The following is an 18,063-nucleotide window of genomic DNA, read 5'->3' as shown; positions in this document are numbered from 1 at the left end:
GGAAGGAATTAATGCGGCATCCCATTGGAGAAACACCACAAACAGGGTTATAACACAAACCATAAACAAAAACCCACCTCCAAGTACGTTTGGCACTGTCCTTTTTCCCTTTAGGGTTTTAAGTCCAATCACCCCAAAGTCCAACAACCCAAAAGTCTCTGGTCAATGCCACCCCAGAGTTCAAGAGTTTATCTGTAGAGGTCCCTCCCCCCAGCGTGGATAGAAAGGGGCACCTTACGTGGTCCGGGGCCAACTGCCCTGCCTCTCCGTGGGTTCTGCTTCTGCCTTCTCCACGAACTGCTCCGCTTTACCAGCCGCTCCACGCTGCTCCTCCAGCCGTCCTCAGAAACTGCTCCGCTCCACCAGCTGCTCTGCTCCATGAGCTGCTCCAGTTCTCTCTGCAAACGGCTCAGCTCCACTCGCTCTGTGGGCCGCTCCACCCGTCCCACAGCTACTCCGCTCTGCCAGCCACTCCGCTGCCACCAGCTGTCCCATGATCCGCTCCAGCCATCCCCGCAACTGCTCCACTCCACCAGCAGCTCTGTTCCACAGTATAGCTTTGGGCTCCCCACTAGTTAGCACCATACTCAGTGCTCTCAGCTCAGTGATTTTAGCTTTTTAGTGAGTTTCAGCTCTTAATGTGGGAGCCCCAGTGCTAGTGCACCATTAGCCCAAAGTGATTTCAGCTCAGTCACCTGTATTTAAATTCTTAAAGGAATAAAAAAAAATCAACTCTGACATTCCACACTGGAGAGAGAAGGAGGTGCAACTGGTGCTTCTGGCTCCACAGGAAGACTGCACCACCAGGCACAAATAGCTGCCCCCAACCTCTCTCCATTCTCTGGGTTTTGGAACCCATGTCCCATGTCTAGCCAGTACCACGCAACTGAGGGTGAGCAATTTGTCACCAAGCAGTCCCACAGCTTGAGAGTCTGGGATAGGGTGGGCGTGCCTATGCAAATACACTCTCTGAAATTCTTTCCACCAGATGTCAGGGTAGAGCTTATCCTGACTCTGCTTACATGTGGTTCTCTGTCACCACAAACTCAAGTAGCTGTATTTCTAATAATCAAGCCCCCCACTACTACTGCCTGTCTTAATAACAGGAGTCCCCTTCCCGAGAGGTTTTCTAGTGGGAGACGATACCATGACAGCACCTGGAAGGAGAATCCTAAGTAGTGATCATTCCCCTCTGCTCCAGTTCAATGTTCTCCCTCGCCTTAAATAAACCCTCCTATGAAATTCTATGGCGCTGAGCGCAATACAAACACAGCTGATGGGCCCCCGCCTGCACTACGGGGCTCAGTGCACACAGCCGGTGGAGTCCCACAAATGCAACCAGCACATTTCTCCCGCCACTACAGGTCACTTTGCGCCGGCAGAGCTCGCAGCGCGAGCCGCGGGGAGGGAGGCGGGGCTCGCCGCACTATGCGTTGCTCTGCCGCACCACCTGCTGCCGCGCGCGAGCCCTCGCCGACACTACACGCCGCCTCTCCCCCAACGAGCGTTCCGCCGCTTCTTCCTTCCGCCACGCTCCCTTCTCCTCACACTCACTCGGCCCCAACCGCAGCAGCGTGCGCATGCGCGCTCCAGGGAGACCCTCAGGGAGGGGCTGGAGGGCGCAGGCACCGCGAGCGACCCTGGAAGCGCTTGTTTTCACCCGGAAGTGCTTCCGCTGCTACTGAGCAAAGATGGCGGCTGACACTGCAACGGAGCTGCTGTTTTTAGACACTTTCAAGCACCAGAGCGCGGAGGTACAGCTGCCCTCAAAGAAAGAGAGAGGGAGGCAGAGAGATCCTCCCCTCTCCTCTGGGCCGGTCCGCTCAAGAGCGCGGGGACTCTGGCTGGGGCTAGGATTCGTGGGAGAGCGCAGGCAGGGGCGAGCCTCGGGGTGGGCTCTAGAAGGGCAGGGACAAGGACTGGGAGGGTGACGCTGCCTGTTCCAGATCCGGGTAGGGGGGGGCCACAATGGCATAAGCATGCAGAGGAGGCACTCCCAGTGCCCTCGTATCACACGGTGAAGCCCTGGCCTGGTCAGATGCTTGATGCATTGTAGCTACAACAGGTGGATATTCGCTGCCCCCTCAACTTTAGCATGGCTTGTGCAGGTGACTGGCAGCGTAGAAATGGCGTGAGTGTTAATGAGGAGGTAGCAGAGTAAGAAAATAGGAATTGGAGGAAGTTAAAGGGGTGGGCGATGGAGAAAGGGGGAAATGGGAGAGAAATTATAAAAGGGACAATTTGATAAGGTTATGTGAGTGAGGGTGAGGGGAGAAGTCAGGAATAAGAGTGCTTTTCTGGAGCCTATGGTGCATTTCTCCCTTGCAGCAGTTAATGAGGAGATGGGAAATATTCATTTACGGTCATATGTTCTTTGTGTCCCATTGCACAGTAGGTGTAGTGTGGATGTACCAAGCTCCCAGGGTAACCTTCCTTGTTGTTGCCACAGAAGCCCAGTGTTGCAAAGATACTTTTGTTGCAGCAGAGAAATTTGTCAGTGATTGTGTCACCTAATGTGACACTTTGTGTGAGAGAGATGTATCTTTAAGCAAGCATGATGTTAAAAGTTAAATTGTCAGAAATGGATCTGCAGGAAGTCGTTGAGGCCGAGAATTTAACTAAATTCAAAAGAGATTGGACATTTGTATGGCTGTCATCTCAGTCTTAAAATAAAAGTGTTTGGTGTTTTCACGGTGGAAAGGGGTAAATAGCAGAGTTCCCCAAGGATCTATAATGGGACCAGTGCTGTTTAATATATTCATAAATGATTTGGCAAAAGGAATAAACAGTGAGGTGGTGAGTTTGCAGATGATACAAAATTACTTAGGATGGATAAGTCCAATGCAGACTGTGAAGAGTTATGAGTGGATCTCACGAAACTAGGTGACTGGGCAACAAAGTGGCAGGGATGGTGTCCCAAGGCTCTGTTTGCCAGAAGCTGGGAATGAGTGATGGGATGAATCACTTGATGATTACTTGTTCATTCCCTTTGAAGCACCTGGCATTGACCACTGCCGGGAGACAGGATACAGGGCTAGATGGACCTTTGGTCTGACCCAGTATGGCTGGTCTTATGTCTAGATGAAATTCAGTGTTGATAAATGCGAAGTAATGCACACTGAAAAACATAGTTCTAAATGTCTGTACAAAATGATAGGATCTAAATTAGCTGTACCACTCAAACATATCTTGGAGTCACACTTGGAGTGGTATGCTGACATGTTGAATACTGTTGAATACTGCTTGCAGTTCTTGTTGGCCCATTTAAAAATATATTAGAATTGGAAAAAGTACAGAGAAGGGCAACAAAAATGATTAAGGGTATGGAACAGCTTCCATATGAGGAGAATTAAAAAGACTGGGATGACTAAGGGGAGATATGATAGAAGTTTATAAAATCATGAATGATGTGGAGAAAGTGAATAAGGAAGTGCTGTTTACCCCTTCATGTGACCCCTGGTTCATGTGTTACCCAACAAAATCAGTGGGCAGCAGGTTTAAAACAAACATAAAGATATACTTTCTCACACAGTGCCCAATCAACATGTGGAACTCATTTCCAGGGGACGCGTTGAAGGCCAAAAGTATAAATGGTTTGAAAAACAAATTAAATAAGTTCATGGGGGATAAGTCCATCAATGGCTATTAGCCAGGGAAACAGCATCATGCTCTGTGTCCCTAAACCTCTGATTGCCAGAAGCTGGGACTGGATGACGGGATGGATCGCTGAATAAAATGCCCTGTTGTGTTCATTTCTCCCCGAGGCATCTGGCACAGTCTGCTGTCGAAAGACAGGATGCTGCGCTAGATGAACCATTAATCTGATCCGGTATGGCCATTTTTACATTCTTAATTAATAGTTTTTGGAAGTGATATTAAAACTTGTTTTAGGGATTAAGCCAATCTGTAATTATAAGAGATCAGGAGGAGACCTAATATGGGGGCAGATTATCCCACATCTACCTGCTATGGTTTCTTGCACCTTCCTCTAAAGCGTCTGGGACTGGCCACTGTCAGACAAAATCCTGAACTAGGTGGAGATCAAGTCTGATCTAGGTGGAGATCAAGTAGCATGGATATGCCACCCACCACATTTTGTCTAATAAGATGGACCGTAGTGCAGCCTAGAAACTAGAGTCCTGCACTAGAGTCCTCAGCAGGCTTGCATTGGGGCAGCTAGCCTGTGCTGAAGCCAGTGCCACCCTGACTTCACTACTACTCTTGTTACCCGCCCTGGCCAGATTAAAACTAATGTGGGTATGCCTTCCTGCAGTACAATTACACTTTCGTTTGTGGTGTTGACATATCCTTAGACAGGCCTAACAGGCCTATCTGAGTTATGCTGGAGCTTTTTCTAGCTCCCCAAAATAGCCTAGGATGGGGAAGGTCCAAAGGAGGCTTAAAACCATCTACCCTTTCCCCTTGCATGGTGGCAAATTCTGTACTGCGCCTCTTAGAAGTGCGGCACAGAATCTCATCCTGTGTTTTTAATTGCTCATATGTGTAACTTTAAGCATGGGAGCACTTTTGTTGACTTCAGTAGGAGTAAGCATATGATTAATGTTATGCATGGGCTTAAGTGCTTTGCTGGCTTGGAATCTGAATGAGGGATGTCTCCACAGTATTAGCAGAAATGAAAGGACCAGATGAAAGATGTCTGTGTCATATATATATTTGTAAAACAAAGGAAAAATCTGTAAAGCAAACAACTTTTGTGATCTACTCTTCTTCGTAAATTGTGAGCACTAAGAGCAACATCCCACTCCGTTGTCTTAATGGTGTTCATAGACCCGTAGACTTTAAGCTAGAAGGGACCATCATGAACATCTAGTCTGACTTCCTGCACTTTGCAAGCCACGGAACCTCAGCCACCCTCTCCTGTAGTAGGCCCAAAACCTCTTGCTGAGTTATGGAAGTCCTCAAACCTTGATTTAAGACTTCAAGTGACACTAAATTCACCATTTACTTTAGTTCAAACCAGCAAGTAACCCATGTCCCAGGCTGCAGAAGAAGGTAAGAAACCCCCAGAGCACCTGCCAGTCTGATCTGGGAGAAAATTCCTTCCTGACCCAAATATGGTGATCAGTTAGACTAGGGGTCGGCAACCTATGGCACACGTGCCAAAGACAGCATGCGAGCCGATTTTAATGGCATGCTGCTGCGTCCTGGGATTGCAGCATGCCATTAAAAATCCAGCCCAGCCGGCTCTTCTGCGCCCTCTGCTCCCCCCCCCCCCCTCCGCGGGGGCAGGGGGAAGAAGCTTGGTCCCGCTGGCTCCCCCGCCTCTCCGTTGATCAGCTGATGGCCCTTGTGCTGGGATGGGGTTGGGAAGGAGCAGAGTCGGCATGCTCACAGAGAAGAAGGGGGGGCAGGGCCTTGGGGAAGGTGGGAGTGGAATAGGGGCATATCCCCTCCAACCCCCTGCCCTGACCCCCCTGCACACACCTCCCAGCCCTCTGCCCTGAGCCCTGACTCCTCCCTCACACACCCAGCCCTCTGCCCTGACCCCCCTACATCTCCCAGCCCTCTGCCCTGACCCCCCCCACACCCAGCCCTCTGTCCTGAGCCCTGTGCCCCGCACACCCCCTACGCCCCTGCACTGAGCCCTGTACTCCCTTCATACACACCCAGTCCTCTGCTTGACTCCTTCACACCTCCCCCACGACCCCAGCCCTGACTCTGCCACCCCACATACCCAGCTCACCCACCCCCTGCCCTGACACCTACACCCCCTCACAAGCCCTCTACCCTGACTCTTGTGTCCCCCCACACCTCATGCACTCCCTACATCCTGACTCTTGCACCCTCCACATTCCCACCCCCACCCTGAGCACCAAATGGGAGCTCCTGCACCCTCCACCCCCACATTCCCACCTGCACCTCTCGCACCAAATAGGAACTGCCCAGGTAAGTGCCCCACACCCAAACCTCCTGCCCCAACCCTGAGCCCCCTCCCTCATTCTAGCTCCTGGCCAGACCTTTCACCCAAAGCCCTGTGCTCAGTACACTCCCACCCTCAGCTTAGTGCAGAGAGAGGAAGAGAATGGGCCAGAACCAGGGAGAAGGTAGGTACCCACTCTATGTGGGCAGGGTCGGGACCCCAGACCGGCAGCAGGCTGAGCGGGTCCGGAAGCCGGGATCCCGGCTGTCAGGAGCCGGCGGATGGAACCCTTGAGTGGGAGTGGGCTGAGCCGCTCAGCCCACTGCTGGTCTGGGGTCCCAGCTGCTGGCCCCGCATAGCCTGCTTCCAGTCTGGGGTTCTGGCTGCCAGACCCTTCCCAGCTGGGTCCTGGCCACAGGCCCCACTCAGCCCACTGCCAGCCTAGGTGAACAGAACCCTAGACCGGCAGCGGGCTGAGCGGGTCCGGAAGCTGGGGTCTCGGCTGGCAGGAGCCAGCGGATGGAACCCTTGAGCAGGAGTGGGCTGAACTGCTCAGCGCACTGCTAGTCTGGGGTCCCAGCAGCCGGCCCCGCACAGTCTGCTGCTGGTCTGGGGTTCTGGCTGCTGGACTCTTGCTAGCCGGGGTCCCGGCCGCAGGCCTCGCTCAGCCCGCTGCCGGCCTAGGTGAACAGAACCCCAGACCAGCAGTGGGCTGGCGGCGTAAGATCAACATTTTAATTTTAAATGCAGCTGCTTAAACATTTTGAAAACGTTGTTTATTTTACAGTACTACAATAGTTTAGTTATATAATATATAGACTTATAGAGAGAGACCTTCTAAAAAACATTAAAATGTATTACCGGCACATGAAACCTTAAATTAAAATGAATAAATGAAGACTCGGCACACCACTTCTGAAAGGTTGTCGACCCCTGAGTTAGACCATGAATATGTGGACAAGACACGCCAGCCGGACACCTGGGAAGAATTCTCTGTTGTAATTCAGAACACATCTCATCTAGTGTCCCACCTCTGGCTGTTGGAGATATTTGCTAATAGCAGTCTTGATTGGCCCATATGCTATTGTAGGCAATCTCATCAAACCATGTCCTCCATAAATTTATCAAGCTCAGTCTTAAAACAAGTTAGGTTTTTTGCCCCCACTACTCCCTTTGGAAGGCTGTTCCAGAACATCACTCCTCTGATGATTAGAAACATTCACCTAATTTCAGGCCTAAAGCTTATTGATTTCCAGTTTATGTCCATTTGTTCTTGTTCCAACATTGGCCATTAAGTTAATTAATGCCTTTCCTTCCCTGCAGTTTATCCCTCTGATGTATTTATAGAATGCAGTCCTATCACCCTTCAGCCTTCGTTTTGTCATGCTAAACAAGCCAAACTTCTTAAGTCTCCTCTTGCAAAGTAGATTCTGCGTTCCTCTGATCATCTTAGTAGCCCTTCTCTGCATCTGTTTCAGTTTGAATTCATCTTCTTAAATGTGGGAAACCAGAAATGCACACACTGTTCCAGATTAGGTCTCGCCAGTGCCTTGTATTATGGTAACAACACTTCCCTATCTTTACTGGAAATACCTTTCTTGATTCATCCTTGGACTGCCCTAGCCTTTTTCACTGCTATATCATGTTGGTAGCTCATAATCATCCTGAGATTTACCAATATACCCAGATCCTTCTCCTCTGTCGCATCTTCAGCTTATAGCAAAAATTCTTATTGTTTGTCCCTAAGTGTGTGACCTTGCACTTTGCGCTGTCTTCTTATTGCACATTTGTATGTTAGTGTGGACTTTGTTAAAACAACTCATAAAAATCATTCTTGTATCTAAAATAGTTCTTAAAAAAACATTTTAACAATGTGAGCTGCCCCTTCCCCATTGATGACACAGTTGTGTTTAGCTGAAAATCTTTTATAAACAGTTTCCAAATACAGTAATGTCTGCAGTTTAGATAGGGCACTAGTAGTAAGATGTTTAGTTAAATGTTCATAATCATTTAATCCTTGGCTTTTCTGATAAGACTTCCTACAAGGAATTCAATTATAGTAGTGGCTTTGTGCAGAATGGTTGTTCTCTAGAAACTGGAATGAAGCTATGAATTCATTTCACATCGATTGCTGGAAAGTCAGCAGATACTAATGACCAGAGTTTGATTTGAACAGATGACGTAATAGTGAATGATTTTGTATCCCATAAGCAGTCTCATGAGCTATCTAGTTTCCCTTTGTTCCTGTTGTCTTAAAATTTTTTTAACTACAGTTCCACTTTTTAGAATGTGTTGATAGGTAGTTAATTTATAGGCCGGCTAGTGGATATATAGTATTAAGCTGTTCTAATTAGAAATGTGATCATGAGCTTCAGGGAAAGTAACTGCTCATGTGTAAGAGAGACAATTTAATTCCTTGCACATTGTCTGATATTTACGGATAAATATATATTTTCCTATTTTATAAATGTGTCTCATGAGGATATATACAGTTTAGTGAAAGGAGACTTTCAATGATCAGTGTTTGCTGAGGCAGTGTCTTTTACTTTGATAAACTCTGATTATTTTTCAGTTTCTAATACATTGGAAGCCATCACATCTCAGTTTTTGTTTGTATCTTTCTTTGTGCAAACATATCTAAGTCCTGGTGTTTGAATGTCCTGAAAAGTCTCTGTCATCCCTGATTTATATGATGTCAGCAGAAATGTCTAAAGCATCTGAAAGTTTTCATATGCTGCTGCAGAGGTAGAAAAGTCAGCACCAAGTAGTATCTTTGCATAGCTCTCAGAAAATTCTGGCTGTAGTCTTTAATATCTCCAACAGTGTTAGCTGCTCTTAAAAAAATAAAATAACCTTCTGATATCTAAAATAAGAACATATTTTATTTCTTCTACAAGCATAAACTTGGCAGTGTTTAAAGTGGCACTGTCTACTTGAAAATTAGTGAATTTTGAAAGTAGCTTCAGTTCCTCTGTCAATTTTTGTCTTTACTATAATTTTCGAAATGTATCTCCCTCTTGTTGCTGTTTGAAAGGTCCTCACAAATAAAAAGGGAAATATTTCTGTAGGGGAAACAATGAAACTTTCTATACGCAAGCTTTCAAATGTACAAACTGGAAAAAAAAAAAGATTTTCTCAACCCTTTCAATTACATTAATCTTAGGTATTGTCACAATAAGAAGTTAAAGAAATTGTCAGGATTGTCCTTTTTAAGTTTGTGCTTTTTTAAATAGAGGGTCCATAAATAAGTTGTCATGTAAAGTAAAAACAAGATAGTATTTTTCAAGCTTAATGACTTTTGTTTGCTCTTTGTTTTTAGCAAAGTACCAATATAGATGTAGTTCGTTTTCCATGTGTTGTTTATATAAATGAAGTACGTGTCATTCCTCCAGGAGTAAGAGCTCACACAAGTTTGCCTGACAATAGAGCTTATGGGTAAGTCTTAAAATATTCAGATGCCCATTCCTTGCATTTTGTTTGAGACGTGGGAATCAGAGTTAAAAACTGCAATATAGGAAGGTAGCCTGTGCTTATGCATTCACTGAATATGCAGTATATATATTTAATGTTTTCTTTCAGGTTTTAAACAATAACATGTTAGAGATTTCAGGTCTTATTTGTTTTGGTTAAGTGAAGCCTGACAGGATTAATTTTTACCTTTGTTCTATCACCAGAGAGACATCCCCACATACATTTCAGTTAGATCTGTTTTTCAACAATGTCAGCAAGCCAAGTGCTCCTGTTTTTGACAGGCTGGGAAGGTAAGAATTTGCGAATTCGTGTACTTCATACATTCATGAGTTTTTTGCATAGCACTGAATGTTTTTCTGTAGAAGAATGTGCTGCATTTACTGGTGTTTAGAAATGAGAAATTCAACACAATATTGTTAAATCTCCAGAGGAGTTTCTTATTTTTTAAAATAAAGATTTAGGGTCTGATAGTGATTAGTGGACATAATACTTAATTCATTGAGTAGCCCTGGTCTCTGTAATGGTACTACCGAAGCTAATAAGTGTTATGGTTAGTAAAAAGTGTTTCTAGGATTGGACCCTTACTTGTAAACACCATTAACAACAAAAGTTCACAATTTTTTGTTTGCAAGCATGTTTCTGTTCCCTCCACCATGACCCTACCCTGTTTGTGGATCTGTTTAAGATTTCTGTGAGGGGAGATGGCTCAGCAGAAAAGATAGTACAGCTTTAGAATTTATCTGTTCTTGAAAATCTTTGAGACGAGAGGATGCATGTACATCCAGGCCTGCCCATCTATGCTTCCATATTTGCTTCTTTCTACTCTTTTCCTCGCATGAACCCTAGTTGCCCCCCTCTTCATTCATTGTGTTAGTGGAGAGAGATCTATGCTTAAAGGGTCTGGGTAGAAGTTCCCAACCGTGACTATTTAACTGACAGTCTCCCTTAAATGTCAATGTATATTGAAAGTTCTTTGAGCTTTTTACATTCCTAAGTTGATGAACCTAGATATTGTATAGTGTTTTGATACTGGCTTGAAGTCTCGTTCTTTCTTTCACTTAAGGTGAAAATAAGGTGATATTAAAGGGTCATGTACAGAAATGTCCATACTTTATGTTAAACATTGAGAAATAAGTTTGTGTTTTGTTTAACAGCCTTGACTATGATGAGAACTCTTCAATTATCTTTAGACCCAATGCAAAGGTAATAACTGTACCTATTTATGCTATAATTTCAATGTTTTTCTTCTTCCTGTGTGGCTATTATTTGAATACTATGATGCTGCTATTTAGTGTGCTTAGCGCTGTGCAAGCAGTTGTAGGGGAAGACCCTATTCTGGAGAGCTCATATTCTAAGCTAGTCCATACAGTTCAATCGTATGATACACTAGGACAGGGGTCGGCAACCTTTCAGAAGTGGTGTGCCAAGTCTTCATTTATTCACTCTAATTTAAGGTTTCGTGTGCCAGTAATACATTTTAACGTTTTTAGAAGGTCTCTTTTGATAAGCCTGTAATATATAACTAAACTATTGTTGTATGTAAAGTAAATAAGGTTTTTAAAATGTTTAAGAAGCTTCATTTATAAATTAAATTAAAATGCAGAGCCTCCCGGACCAGTGGCCAGCACCTGGGCAGTGTGAGTGCCACTGAAAACCAACTCGCGTGCTGCCTTCAGCACCTGTGCTGTAGGTTGCCTACCCCTGCACTAGAGCCATGATTTTAAAAAGTGACCTAAAGTTATGTTCCAAGTAAGTGGCTTGATTTTCAAAAGTGTTGATCACTCAACAGTTTCTATTTAGTTCACTAATAACAATGAACTGGGTGATCGCAGCCATCTTGGTGGATGTTCACCTCAGAATTTGACTTGATTGATGAAATGGAAAGGGTTTGAGATCAGGGTTGCTTCATTTTGAGAGAGCCAAACCACTTCATGTCTGGGTCTAGTCACGGGTCTCAGTCTGCATATATGGAAAACACTAAAATCAAACATCACGACTATACTACTATGTGAAGAATAAAGAGGGTTTAGCCTTTTTCCTTTCAGATTACTTATTACTAATGCAGAGGCATATCAGTACTGATTTGTTAAAGAAACAAGGTGGGTGAAGTAACATCTTTTATTGGACCAACTTTTGTTGGTGCAAGAGAGAAGCTTTTGAGCTACATAAAGCTCTTATTTAAGTCATTTAATAATTTTTTGACAGTTACAAACCAGAATTGTTGTTGTTGATTGTAGCCCACATCTGAGCATATCCGTTAGGTTTGTCTGATGCATTCCAGTGCCATCCGCCCCAGTGAATATTTTAATATACTGGATTTAGTGGCTTTGACAGTGTGTTATAATGAATTCTTTTTGTTGTAAAATTATTCATATGGTATAACCAATATGTTAATTTTTCAAAACCTTGAAGAGATATAAAATATATTAATCTGCAGTTTTTCTTGTGTGTATTTTAAGCATATACCAATACAGAACTAATAATTTAAAATTAAGTAAAGAGCCTCAGATTCACTTTGAGTTTTTTAAAGATGCTTTTTCTTTTACAAACTAGGTCAACACGGATGGATTGGTCCTAAGAGGCTGGTACAACTGTCTGACATTAGCAATATATGGATCAGTTGATAGGGTAATAAGTCATGACAGAGATTCTCCTCCACCCCCTCCACCACCACCTCCTCCTCCCCAGCAACAACCAGGTTTGAAAAGAAACCCAAAACATGGTAAGTGTGTCAGAATCATCTGAAGTAGGACAGCAAAAGTTTTTTCATTAAAAGTAATTATCCCAGCGGCTAAAGGATAATCTTCATATTCTGAGTCCATATTCTGGACTTAATTATCCAGCTGTAAATTTTTGTCTCTTTCTATGTTATCTCTTTGCAGGTTTTAGATAGAATATTTCTTAATAAGTTCCTCTTCTTTTTCTAATGCTTTTAGTGAGAGCAAGTGACTTTGATTAACACAAGGTACTTGTGCAGCTGAAGATGTAAATTAGTTTGTGTTTTCCATGAGCTAAACTTTAAGTAAAAAGTGTTGGTGACTAAAATCAGTGCTTCTAAAACTGAGAGTTAATGAACAAAGCAGTAGTTAAAGGACATGAAAGAAAGCCTTTTACTTAGCCCTTTGTTTGTGACTCTCAGGTTGCTAAAAAGCGATTGTGATCATACCAGAAGTAGAGTGGCCCTGTGCAGCAGTCACGAACAGGTTGCCATTTCTGCCTCAGTAATAGTTTCAGAATTAGGGAGAGAACTGCATTGTTCAGATCTTTAATCATTTTACTGTAGAAATGTAACTATTGAACTATAAACTTTCAGCTTCAGATTAAAATTTGATTTTAAATAATTTTAACTAGTCATGGCAGATTTATAGTATTACTAGACACATTGAAAGCAAATAATCAAGTGGCTAAGTAAATACAACTCTTCACTGCAACTTATGATTTAAAAAAAACTCTAAAATGAATCTTGAACTCAGTGTTGTTCATAAGCAGAGGCTTCTGTTAGCTTTTAATTCACCCAATGGCTTTAAATCTTTATGGGTGCTTCAGCAAGAGTAGTTTCAGCATGAGAGCACCTTCCAGGGAACATTTCCCCCTAGATGTTGCATGATGAAGGTACATACGGTACATGAGTGGTGCTTCCTAATCAAGGTTGGCATCTAAAATGTGCTACATTTTCTATCCTCCTCCCCTAAAATAATTTTTTTTGTTTTTCGAAAAACAAAAATATAGTTGATGGGGAGAAAGAAGATCAGTTCAATGGGAGCCCTCCAAGACCACAGCCCAGGGGACCAAGGACTCCTCCAGGCCCTCCACCTCCTGATGATGATGAAGATGAGCCCATGCCTGTGACAGGTATAGCTAATATAGTTTCTTATTCTCTGTCTACTGCACAGCAGTGGATAATGAAGGGAAAAAGGCCTACCATGTTACTTAGTGGTAGGTGAGCTTTCTGCTCTCATTGATGTTGACAGATTCATTGAGGAGGGGAAGAGATAGCTCAGTGGTTTGAACATTGGCCTGCTAAACCCAGGGTTGTGAGTTCAGTCCTTGAGGGGGCAATTTAGGGATCTGGGGCAAAAATCTGCCTGGGGATTGGTCCTGATTTGAGCAGGGGGTTGGACTAGATGACCTCCTGAGGTCCCGTCCAACTCTGATATTCTATGATTCTATGCTCTTTAGGAAAAGCAATGCAGGTGTAGGATTGGTAAGAGAACCCCTTGTTTTGATGTACCATTTTCAATAACTATATTCAGTGTAAACATTTGAAACATTAAATATAGATCTGTGTAGTGCCTGATCCTGCACTGTATATCCCATGCAAAATTTCCGTGGACTTCAGTGAATTTTTTTCCTGCATAAGGACTATAGAATCAAAGTACAGTAGTCGTCTATGCATTTTTTTACTATGGATTAAAAGTACATAGAACTGTTTATGTAAATACAATTGTAATAAGATAAATAATTGTAGTGAATGTTAAGTAAAAGCCTTTGAATGCTTTTTGAATTTTTTTTTTAATTTCACTCTTCACACCACAAAACCTGTAAACATTAACTACTGGGTTTAGTAATAATGAGATTTATCCCTTACTTTTTCAGTGGCTGGGGAAAAGGAAGATGATGTTGATCACAGGGAGGACTACTTTGAGCCAATTTCTCCTGATCGAACATCCGTTCACCAAGAAGGCCAGTACTCTGATGAAGGGGAGGTAGAGGAGGAGCAGCCAGAAGAAGGGGAGGATGAGGAGGAAGATGTGGATGTTGAGGAAGATGAGGAAGAGGACGAGGAGGATGGCCATACAGTAGAGAGTATTCCTGAGGAGGAAGACGAGGAGGAGGAGGAGGAAGATGAGGAAGAGGAAGAAGAGGAAGGTGAGGAGGAGGAGGAGGAGGGTGAAGGTGAGTATTATACACAAATAGAAATGACTGAGATAATAGAATTTTTTGAGGGAGTGGAGTCAAAAGATTAAAGCAGATGACTCGGTGTGAGTAGATCTGATTCTTATCCTAGCTCTATCACTGCTTTGATTGTGTGACATTTGGGCAAGTCACTTAGCTTGTCTTTTTCTCAATTTGTAAAGAATGTGGAAGGAAGGCCCTATAAATGTAAATTACCATTTATTAATAAAAAATCCGATTCTTCTGTCTCAGTAACTGTGAAGGTGCATGTGTGCTTTACCTACACTATCTTGCACCTTTGACTTGATAAATAACCAAATTAATTGAATGAACAAGTAAGTTTCAAAATAGCTGGTATTAAACCCTGTGCTAGGACAACTCAATAATCTTTATTTTCTTAAAATATAACCCGCCCAATATTCCCTGAAAAACAGACAAAACCTGCCCAAACTCCACTGCCCATGACTGATACCACAGTAACAAACTTTTACAATTACATGATGGAGGACTGAATACTTTGGAAAGGAATTAGACTGAATTTTCAAGGATATGTGAAAATATATGGAAAGGAAAAGGGAAAGTTGATATTCACCAATGCCCAAGAAGCCCCTTGTGTTCTCAGGAAAGTGACCAATTAATATATACCTATCTGACCCAAAATAATCCATGCTTCTCAGCCTTGAAAATTGTTTAACCACTTCACCATGCCTAACTTGCCACGTGTGTGGAGCAAGACACCCTTCCATTGCTGCTCCATGGACCTGCTATGGTTTGTACCAATGTGCCAACATTCTAGCAGAATGTCAGCATTTCAAAGAATACAGAGGAGTTCTGTTGGCTCATAGAGACTCAAGCAGAGAAGAGCAGCCAAGCAGTGAACATTAAGAAGGACGAGATAACTAGATTTATGGAAAGATTTTTTAAGCCTGAATAAAATTATCAGGGAGAGATTTTTAGCAGCTGTTCAGCTTATTGTCAGCCTTTCATAATCAGAGATGTTTAAAAGAGTAATTATGATATATGCTGCTGCTGTTACATAATGTTGTCTAGAACTATCATTTTATGATTGGATTTCTCACTCTAGTAAACAGGCTCTTTGCTTCCTTCTTCATGGATGTGCTGCAGCCATGCTGTGAGAAAGAGTAGTCTACTAATTTTGACTTCCAAGTATAGTAGTAGAAAGAAATCTTTCAGTGTTTTGGCTATTTTAGATTTTCCAAGTAGAAATTTGTACATTACTTTTGTAACCCTGGGGCTGTGGCAGTGGGCTCGGGCAGTGCTTTAAATAGTCCAGGGCTCCGGCTGCTGCAGGGAGCCCTGGGCCCTTTAAGTCACCGGTGGAGCCCTGCCGCTGCTAACCTGGGTCTGCGGCAGCAGGACTCACCGGCTATTTAAAGGGCCCAGGGCTGCTGCAGGGAGCCCCAGACCTTTTAAATCACTGCTGGAGCCCTGCTGCTGCTACCCTGGGGCTGCGGCAGCAGGACTCCACCGATGATTTAAAGGGCCTGGGGCTTCCTGCGGCCGGAGCCCCGGGCTCTTTAAATCACCACTGCAGCCCTGCCACTGCTACCCCGGTATAACGGTGTTTCACTTATAACGCAGTAGAGATTTTGGGTCCCAATGACCGTGTTATATCAGGGTAGTGATGTACTTTGAGTAGTTCTCTGAAGTTCATAAACTGGGCTTGATGTAACTGATTTATTTATTAAACTAACTTAAAACTCTTTTGCAGGTGATGATGGCTATGAGCAGATTTCAAGTGATGAAGATGGAATTGCTGATCTGGAACGTGAAACATTTAAGTATCCAAGCTTTGATATTGAATATACTCCTGAGGATCTAGCCTCAGTGCCACCTGTGACATATGAGCCTTATGAAAGAGAGCTTGGACCTCTTTTGTACTTTAATTGTCCTTACAAGACCATATTTGAGGTTGAAGTTGGTAAGATAAAGGATCAAGATCCAGACAAGGAAAATTCAGGGGCAGTGGAAGCCTCAGTTAAGCTAATTGAACTCCTGGAATTATATCAGGAAGAAAGGGGTGCAAAGTGGGTCACAGCTTTAGAAGAAATTCCAAATTTAATAACAAAAGGACTAAGCTTCCTGCAAGTGAAGAACACAACACAGGACTATATTACCCAGTTAGTAGATTGGACAATGCAGGCTTTAAACTTACAGGTAGCTCTCAGGCAGCCTATTGCTTTGAATGTCCGACAGCTTAAAGCTGGAACAAAATTGGTGTCATCGCTAGCAGAATGTGGGACTCAGGGAATCATGGGACTCTTGCATTCAGGAGTTATTAATGCATTATTTGAATTGTTATTTGCAGATCATGTTTCATCTTCCCTTAAACTTAATGCTTTTAAAGCTTTAGATAGTGTTATCAGCATGACTGAGGGAATGGAAATGTTTTTAAGAGGTGGGTTAGAGGTACATGAAAAAAGTGGTTATCAGAAACTCTTGGAGCTCATACTATTAGATCAGACTGTGAGAGTAGTCACTGCAGGTTCTGCAATTCTGCAGAAATGCCATTTCTATGAGATTCTGTCGGACATTAAAAAGCTTGGTGACCACTTAGCGGAGAATACTCCTCCCCTTCCTAATCATATGGAGTCTGAGCAGGAACCAGACCTTGGACTTGAGAGAACCAACCCAGAATATGAAAATGATGTGGAGGCACCTATGGATATGGATCATCTTTTGGAATCTTCTAATATCAGTGAAGGAGAAGTAGAAAAACTTATTAGCCTCTTAGATGAACTCTTTCATTTGATGGAGACTGCACCACATACAATGATTCAGCCACCAGTAAAATCTTTTCCAACAATGGCGCGCATTACAGGACCCCCAGAAAGGGATGATCCATATCCAGTCCTTTTCAGGTAAGACAGTTGTGGTTCACTTTCTATACCAGCTTTGGGTACCAGAACTGGGTTCTTTTTTCAGTTTGGTACCTATGCATGTTTTGTGGACTACATACGCAATTGAGTAAAGCAATGACTAACATTACGCTAGATTTTTCACTTTGCTAATATACCTTTAGTGGAGGCTTACATATTGCTTTAATAAGCTTTTGGGAGGACTGGATGGTTTATGGGATTGCAATTATGTTGTTGTTTCTAGTTCAGCCTATGTTAATGCTAACCTGAAGTTGTTACCGTCTTACTATTTTTTAGTCGTATTATGGTAGCACCTACGAGCCCCATTTGTGGATCAGGGTCCACTGTGCAAGGTACTGTACAGACATTTAACAAAAAGACAATCCCTTCCCCAGAAGAGCTTGCACTTGATAGTCTGAGACTAGTTCCTGCTGTGGACAAGCATCTGTATCACAAAATCCTTCACTGTCATCTTTGGCAGCTGCAGCAAAGTGACCAAGGACTGAATGGGCAGAGTGTCTGTATATTGCAAAAGATGCCTTTTAAAGCCCATCTCTATGTACAACTCCCCCCCACCCCCGAGAAAGAATCCTAAAGAAGTTGTGTTCTTTTTTTTTTTTTTTTTAAAGAGAAATTAAGTTCAAGAACTAGCAGTATTAAAAAGTTAAGGTTGATGATTCAAGTCCTAAAAATTTAGACTATTCCAAAAATTAAAGTTTTTGCTCATTGGTGATGGTGTTCAATGTGTGATTTTTATTGTGTACATTATTTATTTCAATGGGGATTTACTCCTCATTACATAGTTACAATAATTACATTGTGGAAAAAAGGCTCAGAATTCTGCTACTTAATCATGAAGTGTGGTTAATATATGGTTTCTCATAATATACAAAAGAATAAATTCTGTTGGTCCAAAATATAGGGTAAGATACAGAG

General features: G+C 43.1%; 1 protein-coding gene across 2 annotated transcripts in view; it reads left to right on the top strand.

Moving 5' to 3' along the window:
• The first annotated feature begins 1,647 nt into the window (after window positions 1-1,647).
• The window catches only part of VIRMA (vir like m6A methyltransferase associated), a 40,442-nt gene continuing 24,026 nt past the window's right edge, over window positions 1,648-18,063 (top strand). For both annotated transcript variants that reach the window (XM_050940500.1, XM_050940499.1), the window contains exons 1-8: window positions 1,648-1,754; window positions 9,201-9,316; window positions 9,556-9,642; window positions 10,507-10,555; window positions 11,906-12,074; window positions 13,082-13,204; window positions 13,949-14,248; window positions 15,981-17,130. In XM_050940500.1, the coding sequence (XP_050796457.1) occupies window positions 1,692-1,754; window positions 9,201-9,316; window positions 9,556-9,642; window positions 10,507-10,555; window positions 11,906-12,074; window positions 13,082-13,204; window positions 13,949-14,248; window positions 15,981-17,130 (2,057 nt within the window). In that variant the 5' untranslated portion in view covers window positions 1,648-1,691. The remainder of the gene's footprint in view (window positions 1,755-9,200; window positions 9,317-9,555; window positions 9,643-10,506; window positions 10,556-11,905; window positions 12,075-13,081; window positions 13,205-13,948; window positions 14,249-15,980; window positions 17,131-18,063) is intronic.

Source organism: Gopherus flavomarginatus, chromosome 2 (genome assembly GCF_025201925.1).
Source record: "Gopherus flavomarginatus isolate rGopFla2 chromosome 2, rGopFla2.mat.asm, whole genome shotgun sequence".
Classification (NCBI taxonomy): domain Eukaryota; kingdom Metazoa; phylum Chordata; order Testudines; family Testudinidae; genus Gopherus; species Gopherus flavomarginatus.
The sequence above is the reverse complement of the archived record's forward strand: the minus strand, read 5'-3'. Positions and strand labels throughout refer to the sequence as shown.